This window comes from Oncorhynchus keta, chromosome 9, assembly GCF_023373465.1.
Source record: "Oncorhynchus keta strain PuntledgeMale-10-30-2019 chromosome 9, Oket_V2, whole genome shotgun sequence".
Classification (NCBI taxonomy): domain Eukaryota; kingdom Metazoa; phylum Chordata; class Actinopteri; order Salmoniformes; family Salmonidae; genus Oncorhynchus; species Oncorhynchus keta.
Genome location: NC_068429.1, coordinates 41,714,147 through 41,738,884, shown reverse-complemented (window position 1 = coordinate 41,738,884; position 24,738 = coordinate 41,714,147). Strand labels below are relative to the sequence as shown.

The 24,738-nt window shown below is 40.9% G+C and overlaps 2 protein-coding genes across 5 annotated transcripts; both read right to left on the bottom strand.

Moving 5' to 3' along the window:
• Nucleotides 1–639: 639 nt before the first annotated feature.
• On the bottom strand, nucleotides 640–15,756 carry LOC118387859 (guanine nucleotide-binding protein subunit alpha-14-like). Of its 2 annotated transcripts, none has more exons than XM_035776654.2 (7): nucleotides 15,247–15,756; nucleotides 10,147–10,331; nucleotides 9,850–10,004; nucleotides 6,874–7,002; nucleotides 6,483–6,612; nucleotides 6,175–6,328; nucleotides 640–1,235 (listed from the first exon to the last, which is right to left on the bottom strand). In XM_035776654.2, exons 1-7 carry the CDS (start codon nucleotides 15,365–15,367, stop codon nucleotides 1,045–1,047), a joined length of 1,065 nt encoding a protein of 354 aa, XP_035632547.1. In that variant the 5' UTR covers nucleotides 15,368–15,756; the 3' UTR covers nucleotides 640–1,044. The 2 variants fall into 2 exon arrangements, with proteins under 2 accessions (XP_035632547.1, XP_035632548.1); XM_035776655.1 differs by having other exon boundaries at nucleotides 10,147–10,353; nucleotides 15,247–15,385.
• Nucleotides 15,757–16,273: 517 nt separating this feature from the next.
• On the bottom strand, nucleotides 16,274–24,698 carry LOC118387858 (guanine nucleotide-binding protein G(q) subunit alpha-like). Of its 3 annotated transcripts, none has more exons than XM_035776651.1 (8): nucleotides 23,197–24,698; nucleotides 22,706–22,888; nucleotides 21,743–21,927; nucleotides 20,407–20,558; nucleotides 19,935–20,063; nucleotides 19,531–19,660; nucleotides 18,511–18,664; nucleotides 16,274–17,972 (listed from the first exon to the last, which is right to left on the bottom strand). In XM_035776651.1, the coding sequence occupies exons 2-8, from the start codon at nucleotides 22,839–22,841 to the stop codon at nucleotides 17,782–17,784; spliced, it is 1,077 nt and encodes a 358-aa protein (XP_035632544.1). In that variant the 5' UTR covers nucleotides 22,842–22,888; nucleotides 23,197–24,698; the 3' UTR covers nucleotides 16,274–17,781. The 3 variants fall into 3 exon arrangements, with proteins under 3 accessions (XP_035632544.1, XP_035632545.1, XP_035632546.1); XM_035776652.1 differs by having other exon boundaries at nucleotides 18,511–18,559; XM_035776653.2 differs by having other exon boundaries at nucleotides 22,706–22,822; nucleotides 23,197–23,224.
• Between the last annotated feature and the right edge of the window lie 40 nt (nucleotides 24,699–24,738).

Sequence of the window (24,738 nt, the reverse complement as noted above, 5' to 3'; positions counted from 1 at the left end):
CCCCATTTTTCCACCAAACATAACAATGGTCATTATGGCCAAACAGTTCTATTTTTGTTTCATCAGACCAGAGGACATTTCTCCAGAATGTACCATCTTTGTCCCTATGTGCAGTTGCAAACCGTTGTCTGGCTTTTTTATGGCGGTTTTGGAGCAGTGGCTTCTTCCTTGCTGAGCGGCATTTCAGGTTATGTTGATATAGGACTCGTTTTACTGTGGAAATACACTTTTGTACCTGTTTCCTCCAGCATCTTCACAAGGTCCTTTGCTGTTGTTCTGGGATTGATTTGCACTTTTCGCACCGAAGGACCTTCATCTCTAGGAGACAGAACGCGTCTACTTCCTGAGATGTATGACGGCTGCGTGGTGAACCAGACTTGTGCAGGGCTCAGAAATGTGTCATGCACAAAGTAGATGTCCTAACCAACTTGCCAAAATTATAGTTTGTTAACAAGAAATGTATGGAGTGGTTGAAAAACGAGTTTTAATGACTCCAACCTAAATGTATGTAAACTTCCGACTTCAACTGTATTATATTACATAGTCTATCATAAACTATTACTGTATTAAACCATGCATTATTTCTCTATTTCTATCTCTGTCCTGTCTGAAATGAGTATGACAGAACTCTCCAAAAGGTAGATTTGAATGATTTATTGCTAACACACACACATTAACAAACTACAACAAACTAGTGACCGCTCCAGAATCCTTTGAATGACTAGAGTTAATCATTCATTTAAAGTTTTAAAAAGACCTAAAAAAATAAGGAAAGTGTAAATCATGACACATATATATGAAACACACACATGACATTACAACACAAATATAAACCAATGAACTCTTAATGGCAGGAACCCCAGGCAGAGATTCAGGGTCCACAATTCTTCTGTTGGTGCTATGACTGTGATCCCTGGCTTTGTTATCGTAAACAAAAGCGTATAATTCAAGACCACAGTTACTTAAATGTCTGTACCAAAAAACTGTAAATCGGAAGTGAAATTGCACCATATACAGATCTGAAATCACACGAGTCCTAAACCCCTAACCCAGGTTGTACTTAGTCATGTTTTCTCTGAAGATGGTGTCTTTGACTGCTTTGAAGACAACTCTGATGTTTTCTGTGTCCGTTGCACAGGTGAAGTGGTTGTACAGGGATTTGTGACGCCCCATATGTTGCTCTTTGTACATATTCAGGATGAACTTCTTAGCAGACTCTGCATCTTTCCGGGGACCTTTTAAAGAAGAAATGTATGAAAAAAATCATGTAAGTAAAATACACTAGGGGCTCGATTTTCATCTGGCATTAAGACGCCGCTAGTGTTCAAACACACGTTCGTTGGAAATTTCAACCTGTTGCTGGCTGGCTGGCTTGGTTGAAGCCAGTGCTCTGCTATTTTCAAACTGTTGCGCAACGATTGATAATTGACCTGTCTTATATCAGCTCGCTTGCACTCAGATGGGAGGGGTGGAAATATTTCAGATGTGTCCGTAAAAACATGATCCGAAGTGCTAATTTCAGGCAGCGCAGGTAGGGATATTTAAGACCAACCAAACGTTGGTTTTAGCTGTAACGCGGTTGGTTACGGCATTCATTTTGAAACCAAAAACAGAGTCTACCCAGCCGTGATGCACACTGCCCATATGCGCATGGAAAAACAGTAACGTGCTTTTGGTGCCTGTATATTTTGTATTTAGAAACATAAAAAACATATGTTTTGTCCCTGTTTTGTTTGATTAAAAACCAAACATAGCCTCCCCTCCTCTCAATGACGGCCGTTTTTTTGTCCTGCCCAATGCAATCCCCAAGTAGTCAAGACTGTTGATAAACTGTTTGGCTCTTTAGACCACTTGGAAATACATCTCTTAGCAAACTGTTGGAAACAATTGTTTTACCAAATACAATACTATTTCTCTGTAAACAAATTAACAACAGACTTTCAGCATGCTTATAGAGGAGGGCATTCAGCATGTACTGCACTAACAAAAATGACTGGTGATTGGTTGAAAGAAATTGATAATAAGAAGATTGTGGGAACTGTACTGTTAGATTTCAGTGCAGCCTTTTATATTATTGACCATAACCTGTTGTTGAAAAAATGTATCGCTATGGCTTTTCAACCTCTGCCATATAATGTGTATTCAGAGCTATCTATCTAATAGAACTCAAAGGGTTTTCTTTAATGGAAGCTTCTCTAATGTCAAACATGTAAAGTGTGGTGTACTACAGGGCAGCTCTCTAGGCCCTCTACTATTTTCTATGTTTTACCAATGACCTGCTACTGGCATTAAACAAAGCATGTGTAGCCATGTATGGTGATGATTCAACCACATACGCATCAGCAACCACAGCTAATGAAGTCACTGAAACCCTTAACAAAGAGTTGCAGTCTGTTTTGGAATAGATGGCCAGTAATAAACTGGTCTTGAACATCTCCAAAACTAAGAGCATTGTATTTGGTACAAATCATTCCTTAAGTGCTAGACCTCAGCTGAATCTTGAACAAGTTGAGGAGACTAAATTACTTGGCATTACCTTAGATTAGCCGTAATAAAGAGATGCTCTGCTTTTTTGACACCACATTCCAAAAAGTTCTGCAGGCTCTAGTTTTGTCTAATCTTGATTATTGTCCAGTCGTGTGGTCCAGTGCTGCAAGGAAAGACCTAGTTAAGCTGCAGCTGGCCCAGAACAGAGCGACACGTTTAGCTCTTAATTGTAATCAGAGCGCTGATATAAATACTATGCATGCCAGTCTCTCTTGGCTAAGAGTTGAGGAGAGACTGACTACATCACTTTTTCTTTTTATAAGAAACATTAATGTGTTGAAAATCCCAAATTGTTTCCATAGTCAATTTACACACAGCTCTGACACACACACGTATCCCACCAGACATGCCACCAGGGGTCTTTTCACAGTCCCCAAATCCAGAACAAATTCAAGAAAGCGTACAGTATTATATAGAGCCATTATTGCATGGAACTTCCTTCCATATCATATTGCTCAAATCAACAGAACACCTGGTTTCAAAAAACAGATAAAGCAACACCTCGCGCCACAACGTCTCCCCTATTTGACCGAGATAGTTTGTGTGTATGCACTGATATGTAGGCTACATGTGCCTTTTTTAATTTATGTAGTTCTGTCCTTGTTCTTGACTATTGATGTTCTGTATTATGTCATTCTGTATTATGTCATGTTTCATGTGGACCCCAGGAAGACTAGCTGTTGCTGTTGCTTTTGCTAATAAAATACTAAATAGCAAATCTCCAATGTGTCCATGCCCATCATGAAATGAGAGATAAGAACCTTGGTGAATACCAGTGAATTTTCTGCTAACTATTGCTTATTTTCCAATTCATATGTTCAAGGCTACTTTAACCCTAGGCCTACTACAATGAAGGCTGGTTCAACAGCAATGTGCTGTGTCTTTTTTTATCCTCGCGATGTATTTTTGTTGTAGTTTTTAAGTAAAATGACTGCCATAAAGATTTACAGATGGGAGAGATACACGCAAACATGACAGATATTGCAAACCAGCTCCATATTTGGAAGCCCTTAGGTCACCTGACTTTGGGCAGGGATTTGACAATGAGAAAAAGACAAGTTCTCACGTGTTGAAAGTGAATTCTAGTCGTAGAAAAAAAGTTTGTACTTGTAGAAAGCGATTCCTATAAATCGCTGGCAGCCTCTCGTTCAGCCATGTTGATGCCTGCCTTTCAATGCTGCAGAAATGATAGTATGTTAACCATGTGTAACCATAGTATGTCTAACGTAAATAATCAAAATCCTAGCCCTAGATTACTCTATATTTGCAACACTATTGCGGTGTACACCCGTTCATCGCCCAAATAGTTGAATTAGCTGGCCAGTGTGATAGCACCACTAAATGTGAAGGATATGACATACATTGTTAGTGATTATAATCCATCTGCTGTCTCATGTTGCACAGACGATTAAGGAGAAACAATTATTCCTGAGGCCTCTAACCGTTTCCCCGGGAGAGGCATCGCTTTCTACATGTGATAACCTTTTTTCTGCGACTACAAATCACTTTCTACGCGTGAGAACTTTTTGTATTTTTCTTGTCATCAAATCCCTGCCAAAGGTCAGGTGACCTAAGCGCTTCCAAATATGGAGTTGCAGGTTTGCAAAAGCTGTCATGTTTGCGCATATCTCTCCTATGTGCAAATCTTTATGGCAGTCATTTTACTTAAGGCCCTTGGAAATGGCCTGACTATCTGCTGTTATAAAAACAAATCTAATGCAATATATATCAATTTACAAATGCAAATCAAAAGGTGTTTGTTTGTGGATAGTGATTTACATTTGTGGACAGTGATTTACATTTGTGGGTTGGTGATTTACATTTGTGGATTGGTACTTAATTGTACAGATCATGATACACGAATACAAAATGCATGCTGTGTGTTCACAATACATTTAGCATGATATTGATCCCACACATCCAGTGGGGCAAAAATGTATTTAGTCAGCCACCAATTGTGCAAGTTCTCCCACTTAAAAAGATGAGAGAGACCTGTAATTTTCATCATAGGTACACTTCAACTATGACAGACAAAATGAGGGAAAAAAATCCAGAAAATCACATTGTAGGATTTTTAATGAATTTATTTGCAAATTATGGTGGAAAATAAGTATTTGGTCAATAACAAAAGTTTATCTCAATACTTTGTTATATACCCATTGTTGGCAATGACAGAGGTCAAATGTCTTCACAAGGTTTTCACACACTGTTGCTGGTATTTTGGCCCATTCCTCCATGCAGATCTCCTCTAGAGCAGTGATGTTTTGGGGCTGTTGCTGGGCAACACGGACTTTCAACTCCCTCCAAAGATGTTCTATGGGGTTGAGACCTGGAGACTGGCTAGGCCACTCCAGGACCTTGAAATGCTTCTTAAGAAGCCATTCTTTCGTTGCCCGGGCAGTGTGTTTGGGATCATTGTCATGCTGAAAGACCCAGCCACGTTTCATCTTCAATGCCCTTGCTGATGGAAGGAGGTTTTCACTCAAAATCTCACGATACATGGCCCCATTCATTCTTTACACGGATCAGTCGTCCTGGTCCCTTTGCAGACAAACAGCCCTAAAGCATGATGTTTCCACCCCCATGCTTCACAGTAGGTATGGTGTTCTTTGGATCCAACTCAGCATTCTTTGTCCTCCGAACACGACAAGTTGAGTTTTTACCAAAAAGTTCTATTTTGGTTTCATCTGACCATATGACATTCTCCCAATCTTCTTCTGGATCATCCAAATGCTCTCTAGCAAACTTCAGACAGGCCTGGACATGTACTGGCTTAAGCAGGGGGACACAGGTGTTTTTTATACTGATAACAAGTTCAAACAGGTGCCATTAATACAGGTAACGAGTGGAGGACAGAGGAGCCTCTTAAAGAAGAAGTTACAGGTCTGTGACAGCCAGAAATCTTGCTTGTTTGTAGGTTACCAAATACTTATTTTCCACCATAATTTGCAAATAAATTCATTAAAAATCCTACAATGTGATTTTCTGGATTTTTTTCCCTCATTTTGTCTGTCATAGTTGAAGTGTACCTATGATGAAAATTACAGGCCTCTCTCATCTTTTTAAGTAGGAGAACTTGCACAATTGGTGTCTGACTAAATACCTTTTTGCCCCACTATATATAAAGTACAAAGAAGAAGACGAAGCCTAAAGGAGGAGAGATTACTAGAAACGATGCTTATGCTTTTCGACCTGTCCCCAAATGAATATAGTTGGTTCAGAGTTTGTTTTGATATTTCAACCTGCGTGTCCTGATGGCGTCTGGTGTGGGTGGACAAAATCAACATGCGCATGAGCGTTGTGGTCAGCATATTAGGTTTGTTAAACTAGAGCCTTAGGAATCATTTCATGCAGCCTATAATCCAGTTAGATGTGGGGTCAATTCCAGTTCCTGTTGCTTGATTTGAATATGGATTATTTTTTTCTAGGAATGAATTCCAATTCACTGGAATTTAGATGGAATTAACCACAACTATGAATGCGACAGATAGATGATATTCACACACATATCAAGGCATGACTAACAATAGTACTTAGGGAAGTTGTCTGTAAGGTTGGAGTAGCCTATAGCTTATACACACATACATGTATAACTAACCAGTGTACTAACTAGTCTAGTGTCCTAACCTGTGAACGCTGGGAAGTAGTCTGCCAGGTTGGAGTGGTAGATCTTTTCCTCTAGAAGATCAGCTTTGTTTAGGAAGAGGATGATGGAGGATTCCTGGAACCAGGGGTATGTGATGATGGTTGTAAACAGGGCTTTGCTCTCCTCTAGTCGATTCTGGACGGGAAAGAAATCCACACTCCATCACATATAAAGAGCAAAACTTTGACACTCGCCTACTGTTGTGTGAAGATACAGCTACTTTTCTGTTTGTTAGTGGTAGAATAGTGAGACTTAAGAGGCCCCTTCGAGTCAAAGTGTTTATCCTCACCACGTTGGCACTCTCATAGAGGACCTGGTCGTATTCACTGAGGGCCACCAGGAAGATGATGGAGGTGACCCTCTCAAAACAGTGGATCCACTTCCTCCGCTCTGACCTTTGACCTCCCACATCCACCAGCCTGATCAAGAAAACATGGGGAAAATGTCAAATGACACTCTATTCCCCCTATAAGGCACAACATGTAGGGTGTCATTTGAAATGCTGACATGGGAATACTTGCATTCCTCATTTCCTCCACCCTTCCTCAAAGTAATCACTGATCTAACATGACTAAATAAGTAGAAGCTAGGGTTCTACAGGACATAGACAACTACATGACATAGCTTTCACAGATCCAAATTTACAAGGCTCTGACACCATTACTCCAATGGACATTTACCTGAAGATGACAGTCTTGAGGTCAAAGGGGTACTCTATGATGCCTGTGGTGGGGACCCTGACCCTCAGGATGTCCTGCAGGGTGGGGAGGTATGAGGGGGCAGTGATTCTGTCCAGATCACTCAGGTAACTGACATGAAAATAACAATACAATTAATTGGCAATGGCATATACTTTGCTAAACACCCTAGCTAGATTTTATTTTTTTATTTTTTTATTTCACCTTTATTTAACCAGGTAGGCTAGTTGAGAACAAGTTCTCATTTGCAACTGCGACCTGGCCAAGATAAAGCATAGCAGTGTGAACAGACAACACAGAGTTACACATGGAGTAAACAATTAACAAGTCAATAACACAGTAGAAAAAAAGGGGAGTCTATATACAATGTGTGCAAAAGGCATGAGGAGGTAGGGGAATAATTACAATATTGCAGATTAACACTGGAGTGATAAATGATCAGATGATCATGTACAGGTGGAGATATTGACTTATTGTGGAGTGCGTATTAATATCTATCTTATATATATATATATATATATACAGTGCCTTGCGAAAGTATTCGGCCCCCTTGAACTTTGCGAACTTTTGCCACATTTCTGGCTTCAAACATAAAGATATAAAACTGTATTTTTTTGTGAAGAATCAACAACAAGTGGGACATAATCATGAAGTGGAACGACATTTATGGATATTTCTAACTTTTTTAACAAATCAAAAACTGAAAAATTGGGCGTGCAAAATTATTCAGCCCCTTTACTTTCAGTGCAGCAAACTCTCTCCAGAAGTTCAGTGAGGATCTCTGAATGATCCAATGTTGACCTAAATGACTAATGATGATAAATACAATCCACCTGTGTGTAATCAAGTCTCCGTATAAATGCACCTGCACTGTGATAGTCTCAGAGGTCCGTTAAAAGCGCAGAGAGCATCATGAAGAACAAGGAACACACCAGGCAGGTCCGAGATACTGTTGTGAAGAAGTTTAAAGCCGGATTTGGATACAAAAAGATTTCCCAAGCTTTAAACATCCCAAGGAGCACTGTGCAAGCGATAATATTGAAATGGAAGGACTATCAGACCACTGCAAATCTACCAAGACCTGGCCGTCCCTCTAAACTTTCAGCTCATACAAGGAGAAGACTGATCAGAGATGCAGCCAAGAGGCCCATGATCACTCTGGATGAACTGCAGAGATCTACAGCTGAGGTGGGAGACTCTGTCCATAGGACAACAATCAGTCATATATTGCACAAATCTGGCCTTTATGGAAGAGTGGCAAGAAGAAAGACATTTCTTAAAGATATCCATAAAAAGTGTTATTTAAAGTTTGCCACAAGCCACCTGGGAGACACACCAAACATGTGGAACAAGTTGCTCTGGTCAGATGAAACCAAAATGGAACTTTTTGGCAACAATGCAAAACGTTATGTTTGGCGTAAAAGCAACACAGCTCATCACCCTGAACACACCATCCCCACTGTCAAACATGGTGGTGGCAGCATCATGGTTTGGGCCTGCTTTTCTTCAGCAGGGACAGGGAAGATGGTTCAAATTGATGGGAAGATGGATGGAGGCAAATACAGGACCATTCTGGAAGAAAACCTGATGGAGTCTGCAAAAGACCTGAGACTGGGACGGAGATTTGTCTTCCAACAAGACAATGATCCAAAACATAAAGCAAAATCTACAATGGAATGGTTCAAAAATAAACCATTTTTAAGTATTTGATTTGTTAAAAAAGTTTGAAATATCCAATAAATGTTGTTCCACTTCATGATTGTGTCCCACTTGTTGATTCTTCACAAAAAAATACAGTTTTATATCTTTATGTTTGAAGCCTGAAATGTCGCAAAGTTCAAGGGGGCCGAATACTTTCGCAAGGCACTGTATATATATATATATATATATATATATATATATATATATATATATATATATATACATATATATATACATACACACTACCGTTCAAAAGTTTGGGGTCACTTAGAAATTTCCTTGTTTTCCATGAAAACATACATGAAATGAGTTGCAAAATGAATAGGAAATATAGTCAAGATGTTGACAATGTTATAAATAATGATTTTTAATTGAAATAATTGTGTCCTTCAAGCCTTGCTTTCGTCTAATAATCCTCAATTTGCAACAATTACAGCCTTACAGACCTTTGGCGTTCTAGTTGTCAATTTGTTGAGGTAATCTCAAGAGATTTCACCCCATGCTTCCTGAAGCTCATCGCACAAGTTGGATTGGCTTGATGGGCGCTTCATATGGTCAAGATGCTCCAACAACAGCTCAATAGGGTTGAGATCCGGTGACTGTGCTGGCCACTCCATTATAGACAGAATACCAGCTGACTGCTTCTTCCCTAAATAGTTGTCCTTTTATAGGAGGAAATTAGGTCCAATTAAGCACCGTCCACAGGGTATAGCATGGCATTGCAAAATGGAGTGAGAGCCTTCCTTCTTCAAGATCCCTTTTACCCTGTACAAATCTCTCACTTTACCACCACCAAAGACCATCAGACCATCCCAGACCCAGACGATTGCATTGCCTCCACCATGCTTGACAGATGGCGTCAAGCACTCCTCCAGCATCTTTTCATTTTTTCTGCATCTCACAAATGTTCTTCTTTGTGATCCAACACCGCAAACTTAGATTCGTCTGTCCATTTCACTTTTTTTCCAATCTTCCTCTGTCCAGTGTCTGTGTTCTTTTGACCATATTAATATTTTATTTTTATTGGCCAGGAAAACAAGGACATTTCTAAGTGACCCCAAACATTTGAACAGTAGTCTATCTATCTCTATCTATCTAGCTATCTATCTATCTATATATGCTTGGTCTAAGAAAATCGATAAACATGACAAATCTCACGATTTGGCAAAATCAGGAAGCTGGGACTTGTTAGGTGTACATTTATGTCGACCTTAGCTTAGTCTGAGTAAGTCGGTGAAGACTATAGGCAAATCTCACTATTTGGTAGAGTCAGAGAGCTGGTACTCTCGCTTGCGCTCGTAGCACTTCTGAATTCCCTGGTCGCTCCACAGTCTCCTGATGGCATCCACCTGCCATGGCTCCAGTATGGTCACTAGATCTGCCTTCACCATGCTCAGTCTGTCTGCATGGCTCTAGAAAACACACACACAGACAGCTTCAGACATGGCAATAAAAACCCATTCACCGAGTAGATGTTCCAGGAAATGGATATTGTGAACCAACAAGCCGATTTATAACACAAGCTGCCATTGAATCTGTTGACAAGCTGCTTACAATGTTCTGGTGATCTTTAAAATCAATCTGTAGGGTCTTCATGGCTTGGATCATGTTCTGAACAGCATTGACGATGTTCTGGTAAACCAGCCTGGTGAAGCCTCGCTTGTCTGCATCCGAGTAGCCCGTCCCATGGATGATCCTCATCTGTTTGATGAAGGTGCTCTTTCCACTCTCACCAGTCCCTGGAAAAGGAGAGACATTCGTCTGTGTATGTGTATGTGTGTGTACGTACAATATGTGTGTGTGTGTGTGTGTGTGTGTGTGTGTGTGTGTGTGTGTGTGTGTGTGTGTGTGTGTGTGTGTGTGTGTGTGTGTGTGTGTGTGTGTGTGTGTGTGTGTGTGTGTGTGTGTGTGTGTGTGTGTGTGTGTGTGTGCGTGCAACATGTGGGTGTATGTTACATAAAAACACCACTTCATCCACATGTATTTCTTTGCTTTGCCTTGTTGGCCATTAACATGACCTTTTGAGCTTTCTTAGGGGGCCTCCCGGGTGGCGCAGTGGTCTAAGGCACTGCATCGCAGTCCTAGCTGTGCCACCAGTGGCCTTGGGTTCGAGCCCAGGCTCTGTCGCAGCCGGCTGCAACCGGGAGGTCCATGGGGCGATGCACAATTGGCCTAGCGTCGTTAGGGAGGGCTTGGCCGGTAGGGATATCCTTGTCACATCGCGCACTAGCGACTCCTGTGCACGCTGACCAGGTCACTAGGTGTACGTACGGTGTTTCCTCCGACACATATTTAACTGTGAGAAATTCGGACAGTATAATCACTCTCTTGTTGACCTACTAGCCTCATGACTGTTGCATTCAACTGCAAACCGGGACCAACTACTGCCACTCGTCAACATATCCATATCTGCTGATCAGGTAGTGAAAACGTGCTAGATGTTCTTTCCCAGTGCAGATAGAAGCGAGATGCAGGTGACTCAGCTAATAGATACGTGTAATGATAGGATGGGAGACTTTTAATAGGTGCTTCTTGGTCATAGGTACTCTCCAAGTAGCTTGTTCGATGAATGATAAGGACCACTCACCAATCAGTAGACGACACATTCACACACATTTTGCACAGTCCATTGAAACTACATCATTCTGAGATACACAGTAATATCAATCAAATGTAGCCCACTGTTATTCTGCCTGACTGTAAATACTCTGCCAATAATGCTTATGGTATTCCTGATCTTTTTCCCGGGCTGAAAATCACCAAGGCAAACGGTGTAGCCTTGTTCTGAGTGTCAGCTCAATCGCTCACTGGTTCAACAGGTTTCCGTCAAATATGTGGAGAATGGGGTTTAGAGTGACTCATACCTATTTAGCTGTCTTGGGGTTCTACAGAAAACAACTATGATGGAAACAGAGAGACATAAAAACGTGTCCTGTCAGGGTAGCAGTAGCTATAACATAGAGGTGATACACTGACTAGATATTGAACTCATTTCTAAGGAATTAAATGTATCATTTCTAAATAAGGTCATTTAGAGGCTACGTTGTTTCTTTCAAATATAGGAGTAGGCTACCTTACAGTAGGCCTATATTTAAGCAATAAGGTGGCCAATATACCATGGCTAAGGCCTGTTCTTATGCACGATGCAATGCGGAGTGCCTGGATACAGCCCTTAGCCGTGGTATATTGGCCATATACCAAAAAACCCTGAGGTGCCTTATTGCTATTATAAACTGGTTGCCAACGTAATTAGAGCAGTAAAGAAAAATGTTTTGTCATACCGTTGGTATATGGTCTGATATACAACGGTTCTCAGTCAATCAGCATTCAGGGCTCAAACCACCCAGGTTATTATTTTGGGCTCCCGACTGGCGCAGCAGTCTAATGCACTGCATCTCAGTGCTAGAGGCGTCACTACAGACCCTGGTTTGATCCCGAGCTGTATCCCAAGCTGTAATCGGGAGTCCCATAGAGCGGCACACAATTGGCTCAGCGTTATCCAGGTTAGGGTGGCAGGTAGCCTAGTGGTTCGAGCGTTGGGCCAGTAACCGAAAGGTTGCTAGATCAAATCCCTGAGCTGACAAGGTAAAAATCTGTCATTCTGCGCCTGAACAAGGCAGTTAACCCACTGTTCCTAGGCTGTCATTGTACATACGAATTTGTTCTTATCTGACTTTCCTAGTTAAATTAATATAAACATTAATATGGTGGATTACCAAACTATGAAATTGTTTTGTTCATCCATGATTTATATATATATATAAGTTAGCTATTATTGACCGATTAAATGGTATGTAGGACCCAACATTTTGTTGCCATCATTGTAAGCCTGCCATACACACACTTTACGATACATTTATTAAACATAAGAATGAGTGTGAGTTTTTGTCACAACCCGGCTCGTGCGAAGTGACAAAAAGCTCTTATAGGACCAGGGCACAAATAATAATATAATAATAATCAATCATTTTGCTCTTTATTTAGCTATCTTACAAATAAAACTTTATTTGTTCCTCGAAAATAGTGAATAACTCATCACAGGTTAATGAGAAGTGTGTGCTTGAAAGGATGCACATAACTCTGCAATGTTGGGTTGTATTGGAGAGAGCCTCAGTCTTAAATCATTTTCCACACAGTCTGTGCCTGTATTTAGTTTTCATGCTAGTGAGGGCCGAGAATCCACTCTCACATAGGTACGTTGTTGCAAAGGGCATCAGTGTCTTAACAGCACGATTTGCCAAGGCAGGATACTCTGAGCGCAGCCCTATCCAGAAATCTGGCAGTGGCTTCTGATTAAATTACATTTTCACAGAACCACTTTTTGCAATTTCGATGAGGCTCACTTGTTCAAATATTGGTAGAGGACTGGAGGCAGGGGATGAAAGGGATAACGAATCCAGTTGTTTGTGTCATCTGTTTCGGGAAAGTATCTGCCTAATTGCACACCAAACTCACTCAGGTGCTTTTCGCTATATCACATTTGACATTGTCGGTAAGCTTGAGTTCATTTGCACACAAAAAAATCATACGATGATGGAAAGACCTGTGTTTTGTCCTTGGTAATGCAGACAGAGAAGAGCTCCAACTTCTTATTCATAGCCTCTATTTTGTCCCGCACATTGAATATAGTTGCGGAAAGTCCCTGTAATCCTAGATTTAGATGATTCAGGCGAGAAAAAACATCACCCAGATTGGCTTGTCATCATGCAAGTTGTCAGACAAGTGAAAATTATGGTCAGTAAAGAAAACTTTAAGATCATCTCTCAATTCAAAAAAATGTGTCAATACTTTGCCCCTTGATAACCAGCGCACTTCTGTATGTTGTAAAAGCGTTACGTGGTTGCTGCCCATATCATTGCATAGTGCAGAAAATACAAGAGAGTTCAGTGGCCTTGCTTTAACAAAGTTAACCATTTTCAATGTAGTGTCCAAAACGTCTTTCAAGCTGGCATTCCCTTGGCAGCAAGAGCCTCTCGGTGGATGCTGCAGTGTACTCAAGTGGCCGGGAGCGCATTACCACTTCAATATATCTTCCTGTTATGGCTTTTGCTCCATCAGTACAGATACCAACACATCTTGCCCACCAAAGTCCATTTGATGTCACAAAGCTATCCAGTACTTTAAATATATACTCTCCTATTGTCCTGGTTTGCAGAAGAGGATGTCTTCCTTAATTAACCCCCAATACATGTGACGGACATACACCAGGAGCTGAGCCAGGCCCGCCACGTCTTTTGACTCATCCAGCTGTAACACATAGAATTCACTGGCTTGTATGCGAAGCAGTAATTGTTTCAAAACATCTCCTGCCATGTCACTGATGTGTCATGAAACAGTGTTGTTTGATGAAGTCATTGTCTGTATAGTTTATTTGGCCATTTCCTCCAGTATTGTCCCAGCCATTTCCCGCGGCAGCAGAAAGAATTAAATCCTCCACAATAGTATGGCGCTTGCCTGTCCGAGCCACTCGGTAGCTCACCATATAAGACACTTCTAGCCATGTCTTATTAATGGTATCTGTTGCTACTCGAAAGTCATCTAATTCTCACTCAAAAAACACCTGTGGCTTATTTTTCAAATTGCCATGTTTTGTTTCTAAATGTCGGAGCAAGAGTGAAGGTTTCATTGAGTTGTGAGATAGTACTTATGCACATACAACACACTGTGGCCGAAGAAAGGCACTGCTCCCAATATAAGTGAACCACAAATCAATGTAGTTCTCATCATATTTGTGCCTCTTCGATGGTCCAACGTCTATGTCTGTTGTTCGGTGCTTTCCAGGGTAAGGGGGCAGTAGCTCTTTGGCTGCATCAGACTCCTAAAGTGTTCATGCTAGCTGGGCTAACAACAAATGTAGAATTACTGATGCTAGCATTGGATGTGCTCGTGGAAGCAGAACAATTTGTGTAGTCGAAAGTGGCAGGTGTAGTACTGCTGGTAGTAGCAGTACTACCAGTAGAGCTGGTATGTGTCTCTATGGACGCAGGCCTCACTTTTTTTTAACCATTTATCAATTTTTTAACTATCTGAAAGAGCAGTAGGAACGTTTGGCAACATGGAATTTAGTGGAATTGCCGCGAGAGAGTAACAGTTGATGTGATTGGATGTTAATTATTGTTATTGTTAATTATTTGGCAACCTGTATTTATATTGTTATTTCGCTGTTTAATTTTTACTTATTTTTGGCAGTGAATCGAGGCTACTCAGGCCAGAAAAAAAACTCACCCGAGTGTATAGCCCCGTTGGAAAATATAAATGGACTGTTTGAAAATGTGAAGGAAAAAACGAAAGATACTTTTGGGGGGTTTAAAAAAAATGTGAATCACGTTTTTATTTCATCACATTTTTATTTGGTGGAGCCCTAACGGCATTGCGTACCCCAGTTTGGGAATACCTGATCTATAGCCAGGTTTACACTAACGCGCATCGCACAGAGGAGGGTGGTAGGCTAGACCACTTGAGGAAAGACACACTTTCATCAGCAAGTTCCAAATTAATTGTTGGAAACGCTATCTATGCTATTCCTATAACAAGTATTTGATGTCATAACTCGGTCAACATGAATTAGCCTAGTTGAATAGGCACACCAAGCGCAAAGAGTTGTAGTTCCCGCTGAATGACCAATTACCCATGATAGCATACGCCATGACTCACCTAAAAGCAACAACTTTTTCTCCCGGTGAAATTCATTCTTTTCCCTGCGAAGCTGTCTCTCAATCTCCTGGTGTATCCTTAGTCTCTCCGAGTCTTCAGCTGACATACAGCATTCGCCCATGTTGGTGCTGTGTTGTAGCTGTCGTATTTCAGGTGAGGTAGATGGATAAATGATTTATATTCCAACCGACCTCCCTGAGAGAGAACGTCCTCTCTCTCGTAACAGGTGGCCTTTCAAAATTCAGAAGTCATTCTACCTGTATGAAGAGCTGAGCGGTCTGACCGGGTGGCATTCCTACCGTGCAGGTAAAGCCAGTGAGTTAAGGTGAGGTAAATTACCGAAGCTACATTCTCTATTAGGCCTATACTGTCTGGGTTAGTAAACGAAACCTGGAGTAGTGTGTAAACTAAACCCGCCCACAAAAAGTTATGTTGTATTTCTTTATAATTTGACCACTATGTCACATATATTCTGTGCCAAGTAGAGAAGGTTTCTCACCAGTGCCACACAGGCTGGGTTGATCTGTTGCTATTTGAAACACATTGGGTTTATAGGCGTGTGTGTGCCTGCCAGTTGAACAATGAAACAAGGACATCAATAAAAGGAGTAGCCTAGCCCTATGAAGTCTACAGGAAAGTGTTACTATGATAGCAGCCACCCTGGTCTCCTTGGTGCAAATAATATGAAGCTGACACACACATCCTATAGGCCTACTCTCATGTCCCTGTCAATGTGAACCACATTGTATCCACAACAGAAAATATGCTCTCTAAATCAGTAGCAGTACATTTCTCCCTGCAGCCATGCTGTCTTTGACCAGATGGATATCACTGAAAGGATTAGAGAGCATTAACTCTCACATATGAGCTGGGAGAGAAGGCAGGCAGACATTAAAACCCATGACAAACAATGAGTGGCAGTGTAATCCTCCAACACCATCTATGGCATTCCCTCTATGCCATAGATTCTGTGGCAATCATCACACAAATATACACCTTAGTGCAAAAAAAAACACAGAGAAAGATGTTCGGGAAATTGGAATGATTTATTCCATCAACATTTCAAAACATGTACATTGCTCCAAAAATAATTTGACAAGAAAGCAAAATATATATGCTTTGTTTTCAACAGACTTTAAAAATGGCACGTAACGACAGATTGATTGACACAAATGAAATAGTGCAGAGAACCTTCTGATTAGTATTTATTTGTACTCTCATATTACATATATGATTCAAGAAATGAACGCATGTGTTCAAAGCAGGTCATTGGACCCAACATTCTCATTCAGCAGGTAAGAATTACGACACTTTTCATTTTACGGGACCTTGAAACAAGAGAACACACAGGAGGTCACTGTACCAGTTTGTATTTACAAAGTGCAATATATATATATATATTATCGAGAGAGAGAGAGAGAGAGAGAGCGCGAGAAAGACACACACAATATGGGGAATCATTTTCAGCCCTTTTCACAAAGGATCTTGAAACCAGAGAGTGACTCAATAATGCTAATCAAAGTTGTCCCTGAACTGAAACTGTGCCAAAGCAATACAGTACATCTCCACTGAGAATACAAAGGACCGACAAAAAGCAATGTTATGGATCAACGATAGACCTTGTCTAAGTGGATAACATTCCCTTATTGGATGAGGAACAGTATCATGATGCTCTGTTTAGTGGGGACAAATATAGTTATGTTATAACACTGGTAGTTGACGTGTACAGTATTACAACTGCAGCATTTCAGCTAAAAATGTGGTGGTACAGCTTCAGATTTCACACTTCAGTACAGGCTATTCAGTCAATAGAGGTAATACTATTTTGGCAACACATAAGCCCCACTTACAATGTATACACCAATAGAAAAACAACTAAATGTGTCAATTGTGCAAATAATACCTGTATGCTAGGTTACACGTCCTAGGTGATGATTATGATTGTTTATTCTATCCTCTAACCAGAGAATGACTACTCATTTAAATACGTAAACAATGTATAGACTGCGACTGTGACCCGCTGGAGGATATTAGGTGAAGAGCTGCATAGCAGTTATCTAAATGTCAACCAGACATTCTCTGACAAGAGAGCCATGGGTCAACAGTCCTCAGAGAGACAGGTGGCACATCAAAGCACTAACTCTCATCTGCAGTGTGTTTACACTGTTATAAATGTGTTTTGAATGGTTTACAAAGAGTTCCTAATAACTCTCAATGTACACCAGAATCATCTTTCCTCAAAAAGGCACCGTATTATTCATCATCATGACACACCTCGTGAACAAAATCAAAGATGCCCGTTTAAAACTAAATGCAGGGGTGAGCAGTTGATCCATTGGAAATAATCCAGCCATTTATGGAAATGCTCTGTAGATGCAGTCTTCAACTCCCATTGTGGGTAGTAGGGTTTCAGCGTAGTGGAAGACAACCAGTCATACTGAAGAAGTTTGTACTATGGCTCCGGGCCCTGGTCTCTGGCTGCAGCTGTTGGAGCAGATTGCATTAAAAGTCTGTAACTGCTGTCGGCTGGAGTCTTTAAACCAGGTTGTACTCCTTGAGATTCAGCTGCAGGATGAAGTCCTTGACAGCGGCAAAGACAAATCGAATGTTCTCCGTGTCGGTGGCACAGGTGAAGTGGGAATAGATGATTTTATCGCTATCTGGATTCAGGTCCACAAACATCTTTAAGATGAATTCTCTTCCTGCTTGTGGGTCCCGCTGGGGTCCTGAGAGGAGGAGATACGATTAGTTATGATGCATGAAATTATGACATGCTTTTTTTTTTTTTTTACTATTATATCGGTCTAAAGCGATACATATTAAATATTGTTTCATTTCCGGTTAATGGAACAAGGTATTGGCCCAACAGGACTGAAGAGGAGGGTCTTTGAAAGTGTACGGCCCACCGATTTCCTTAACTGGAACAGTGTGTGTGCTGTTTGAGGTTTAAACATGATTGTTTGTGAATGTCCTTCTGTGGCCACAGGGGACAAAGAGTTTGCAAATTGCACCTTCAAGGATCGATTATAGGCCATAAGGGGCAAGATCATGTAAATGATGTTAGACGGCTACATCGTATATACAATACTTTATGGTGAGTATGCTATTAATAGGGTTTATTTAGGGTGTTTTTATCTATACATATATCAGTAATACAATCACTGAATGCTACTCCATTTTGCATTGGTAGCTTATGATCACATTTAGCTGGTCCATGGAAATGAAGCTCTTGTCATTAGGTCCATGAAAAGAAGGACGTCTTACCATCATATTCAGGGAAGTAATCCACCAGATGTGAGAACAAGATTTTCTCCTGCAATAAGTCAATCTTATTTAAGAATAGTATTATTGAGGAATCTTTAAACCATGGGTAGGTTATTATTGTCCTGAACAATGCTTTGCTTTCCTCCATTCGATTCTGTGTAAAGAAAATGAACACACACACAATGTTAAAGAGACTACTGGTATTTGAACTCATTTTTTTTCTTATTCCATCAAGGTGGTGTTGGACCCACTGATCTACACAGTCAGTGTGGACAATTACTTTGCAGTGATTGTGCATGATGCAAATACTGTGCAACAGCCAGGCTTCGAGTGTGTTCCAATATTTGTTACAGTGACTGAAGGGCTCCCCCTGCAGGTGAACACTGAGCGCAAACCCTGAGTTGGTCAAAGTCCAGTTCAAGTAGCAGGTGTGTTACCAAAAAAGAGAACACGTAGGCTGGTCCCAGATCTGTATGTGCATTTAGCCAACTCCTACAACTATCGGAGTTGTCGTGCAACAACAGTCAGAGGGGTTGGCTAAAGTTGAGATCTGGAAGCAGGCAAGGTCCAACTCCAACCCTATGAATGAGTATGAATGGAGATCAGCTGGGGGGGGTTGGGGAAATCTGGGTCATCTTCACATAACAGGTTTGTGGCTTATTAAACATTAGCGCTGGAACAATGTGTCTCTGTGTTAGGACTGACTGGTTGATTGTCTTTCTCGGTTGATCCTCTCCTCCACTAGAACAGAGCCAGTCATAGAGAGATAGCAAGAGGCAGAGAGTTTGTCCAACTTTCTAGTAAGATGTCATGCTTCTGCCTCTTAGCAGTCCATCTACCCCATTCACGAGTTCAAGCATTACAGTTGGTTAAGCACAGTTTAAAATGGTCAATATTTAGCTGACTATTATTGGTCGGCATTATCCGGGAGGCTCCAACATGGCTGCCGTGGACTGATACAATGTCCTCTAAAAACATCATAATGCTTTGGACTGTTGAAACCGCAATGGCCAAACTCACCTCGTTGTCAGACTCTACCAGGACCTGGTCGTATTCACTGAGAGCCACCAGGAACATGATGGAGGTGACATTCTCAAAGCAGTGGATCCATTTACGCCTCTCGGACCTCTGACCACCCACATCCACCATCCTGAGAACAGCAGCACAGCACGATGAGGTTTAGGGGAAAACGCTCAACAAGCAGGTATAGAGAATACAGAGTAAACTATTTTTCTAATGGGTTATGATGAGTTATTAAAATGCCATTACTATGTACTGAACTGTAAAGCATGGAACAATGTCAATTTGTATTTGAGTAAATCAAAATGATGCCTCTGATAACAGTTTAATCTTCTAGGATAATCTTGATTACTCGTGTTCACCAGACAGGGAGATGGTAGGTAGTAGGCTATGTGGATGTTTACCTGAAGACCACACTCTGGAGATCAAAGGGGTACTCGATGATGCCTGTGGTGGGGACCCGGACCCTGAGCACATCCTGCTGGGTCGGCACATAAGATGACTCAGCTATACGGTCCAGTGAATTCAGGTAGCTGAAAGGGCATGAGAGGGCTGGGGTTAGTATCATTATTATTCTGTTTACAGTTCTGTTACTCATTATATCACTTCTCAGAAAAACACAGAGGTCATTAGATATGTAATCTTTCACCCGAGCATCACAATAGGAAGCAATCTGGTCATTGTACCTCTTCATTGCTTACCTAAATCTGCACAGCCTGTTATGTATGAGAATGAGATGTTTCTTAACATAACTGGTATTGGACACAGGAGAAACTATTTGGCAAGAGTTAGGGAGTAGTTATTTACTGGTCTCTGTGTCTAGTCACTGTTTGGCAGTCTAGACTAGAGGCGGGTAATGGTGACTGCTTTACTCACTATTTGGCAGAGTCTGAGAGCTGGTATTCCCTCTTCCGATCATAGCATTCCTGGATCCCTGGGTCATTCCATAGACTCTTAATGGCGTCAATGTACGGATTTGTAAAAGTGATCTTCTCCACGTCCACTTCAATGACAATATTTGCATGGCCCTGAAAAAGGTGAGAGAAAGACAAAGAGAAGGGGAAAGAGATCATTACTTGAGAGACGTAGAGAGGCATTTGTCTGAGTGATCACATTCTTGTAAATGGCAGGCAAGGGATTGTGTTAGCTTGGCCCCAAACCTATCTAGAATTGAAATGGGTGTTAGTGTGAGGCAGGCAGCACATAGCAGTGAATTTATATGATTATTATATGGAGGTTTTACGGGATAGAAAGGTCAGCAAAGTATATTTGTCTCTCTCGTGGAGATTCCCTACTTTGTGTAGGCCAACAGTCAATCACGTGTACCTTTTACAAGACCTTGTCTGTCATCCTGCTCAGTAACTAATGACATCACCAGCTAGGCAGAAAGTAAACAAAGTTACATGTATCATAATGGCATCATCTAACCCCTTACTTACAAGCCTCACAGAGCCTCTAGAAACTAATAAAAGGTCTGTACAAACATGGGCCTGGCCATTACAGCTAGGGTCGGGAGTTTTTTCTGACAATGTGACCTGCCAGAAAGCCCCTAGATGAGGGGTCTTCAACCTTTTCTTGCCCAGGCACTCCCACCCAGCCAAACCGGCGGCCCAGGGACCCTGATCATACGTTAGAAATATGTTTCATGTTTTATAATAAGGTGAATGATAATGGCAAGGAGAATTAATCAACATTTTTTAATGAATAGACATGGTAGATAATTACTCATTATTTTGCAGCGATTGGTGCTCTCACAGGTACTTTTTAACAGACTATGTCAGGTACTCCAGTGATATTAGGAATTGAGAACTAAAGTTATCATTAGAAATAAGAGAATAAGAGTCTCTTATTTTATACTGTAGGTATGCAATTCAAAATGTGTTTAGTATGTGATTGCTAGCGATATTCATAAAAACTTTGGGGGGAATATACTTTTTTATGTTTTTATTTTTGGGACCTCGTGCAGTACCTCCGCAGACCCCTAGTGGTCCGCAGACCCGAGGTTGAATATCCCTGCTCTAGACTAGAGGCTATGACTAATGCTCATAATTTTTCCAGGTGAGATTACAAGGTGTCAAGGTCTAGAAAAACACAGGTCCATAAAATGTATTATGGTGCAAAAACTCCTCACCAACAGACTTGTGGGCGACCAACACCAAATGTTGACAATAAACGGGAAAAGTCGGTATAGAATAAACAACAAAAGGGTTACCTGGTTGCCTTCACACTTGTACAGGATCTGCAGGGTCTCCATAGCATGGATCATGGTCTGCATGGCAGTGAAGATGTTCTGGTACACCAGCTTGGTGAAGCCTCGCTTGTCGTCCTCGGAGTAGCCCGTCCCATGGATGATCCTCATCTGCTTGATGAAGGTGCTCTTCCCACTCTCACCAGTCCCTGAGGAGAAAAAAAGCTCAGAGATGAACTCAGTTTCACTTTTAAATCCCTACTTTTAAACACCATTAATGTGTGCAGTGGCTCTCTTCTCACTAACCCACACAGTAGCCGGAGGTTGCTGATGAAAGTGAGGCACATTTTAAGCTTATAATAGTGTCATCTTTATATTGTTCATTTCATGAATAAGTTAAATTTAGATTAAAGCAATTGCAATTTGTCACCTGCTACGGAAGAGGGGGACTGTGTTGGCCATTAAATGTTGATACAAAAGTGTCTGAGATTTTGGCTACTGTGTGTGCATTGTATGTACAGTATGCCACTGGAATAGATTTCTGATCTACTAATTTAAATGGGTGGTGATCCATGACAAGATTCGATGATTTCTAAGAAATGTGTCCCCCTCTGCAATTTAACAACCTAGTGATTATTGTAGCAATTGTAACACTTCCTTAGTTGCCTAACAAACTATATTGGCCCATTTGCTGTCAGCATTCTTACATTAAGTTATCATTTATTTTACTCCCAGCAAGCTGAGCTGGTTGTGTGAACATATTCAAGTTATATAAACATCAAAGAGTACTAAAGACAATGCAAAACAATAAACATTGTTTTCTTGGCAATATCTCATTTGAATATAATTGCCAAGTTTATTATAGGCGTGTACATTGAAATAACAGAGCCAACCGTGTAACAATGATAGTCATACAATGTATCATTATTTTAAACATTGTTTCAATGTCATATCAGTGGTTTGATTGGGATTCAGAACTTAGTTTACCGAGAAGCAACAGCTTGAACTCGCGGTTCGAGTCTTTCTTGTCCCGGCGAAGCTGCCTTTCGATCTCGTCGTTGATCCGCCGAGCCTCCTTTCCCTCTTCGCTGAGGCAACAGGCCCCTATGGAGTTCAAAGTCATGACTCCCTTGAAAACACTTTGGCTACTTTTGAGTCGAAGAGGTAAACCTATATTCCCAAAGTGAAAGAAAACAATTATAATTTTAAAAGATATGTATATTTCTAAAAATACTTCCCTCAGCTCAGCCTGAATGTTCAGTACAGTGCCGTACAGACTAGGCAGTAAAAGCCAAGCGCAATAATAACGCAAATGTAATTCCCAGATAAAAAAAAAATAAAAAAACCTTTGGCAGAAATAGACCACGTTATTTTCTTTTTATATAAACTGCGGTCCTCCAAAGAAATGCAGTAGCAGCCAAATTGGGTAGCAGTCAATATGTGGGAGAATGAATAATTAAATACCAGCACATCTTTACCTCCAAATGTTGAACTCCGGGCGTGGTGGGTGACTATGGCGGACTTTTACTCCACATCGCCACAAATGTATAAAAAACTCAATTCCATTATTGCACGGGAATATCAAAAAAAAGTATCTCATGCCACAATATGGTGCGTTTGAATTTGTCTTCTTGAAAATAGTCTGTTTAACTTTGCTCCATTTTTTTTCTATTCTCACCTTTGCTTGTTCAATCTTATAATTTCATGATGTACAGAATACAGGCTACTCTGTAACCTATGTGAACCTAGCAGCAAAAAGGCAAGAGCCTTCCAAATAAAAGTGCTCCACACAGAAAAGTACATGTAAAACATTTTTCTTCATACACCCTCTTCACTCTTCAACTTCATCACTCATCCTAGTCTTTATTTGCATTTTCCCACATCATGCTAATCTACATCGTAATCATCTTCACCAATTTAAAAAGTGTTGGCCCATGAGTGAATGAGGGTCGGACAGTCTCTCGTAGTGGAGGACTCTTATTTTGACACAATTCTAGCCATTCTTACTGCAGCTGCCGTGTTGTGCCGGCGTAACGCAACAACACTCAAGACCCGATCCATGTGACGTTAGGAGGGTGTGTTTAGATGGGAAAGGCTCATGAGGGCATGTCGCGCCAGCACGTTACTATCTATAACCAGGTTTCCATCCAACAAATTTACGAGTGTAAAGTATGTCTGATAAAACATTTCACGATAGGCCGGATAACAGCACATTTTTCGGTAAACTTTCTAAATATCGACAACACACACCAGACGGTCGATAAAATGAATGATGCGAGAAATGGCGATGGTATAACGCCTTGGCTTTATACGGAAACATTGATATACGAATCATATCGAAGTAAACTTAGTTATACAATATGTTGTGTGGTCCTCCCACTACGACTCTGGAAAAAAATGCAGTTTAGGCTACAGATTTAAGTTACAGATTTGTTATTAACTTCACAAGGTGGTGAAAGTGCACACGGTGATCGATGCTACTTTCCAATAAATATCGAGCGTCTTATTCTGGAGACTTGATCGAGGTTTGGCTGCCTTTTGAATATATAGAATATTCTCATGTAGGCTATCCTACCCGCACGGTACATGTTAGCTGTTGATTAAAGCGCATGTGGCAAGACCAAAGTGCGCATTCGCAATAGGCCTACGACGCAAACCATCAGAGTTAAACACGATAGAAACCCATTTAACTTGTATTTTGTAAACAAAAAGTTATGTAAACTACGTCATCACGCACACCCTTTTAATCCGCAACAGGTCAATAATAATCATTGAAATTTACAATTGTTTTTAAGCGGATTTTAGAATATTGACATGAAAATCTGTCGCCAATTGGATGGAAACCTAGTTGGCAAATAAAAACGGTGGACAGTCCACTACCTACATATATTGGATTTAAGAATAGGCCTATGTCACATTGTTGCACATTAATCTTATGCTGCATTGAAGTGTTAGTCGGAATTAGGAAATGTCAGACTTGCTAACTGGTTTCAGTTATACACGTGCAGCGGTTCAGAGAA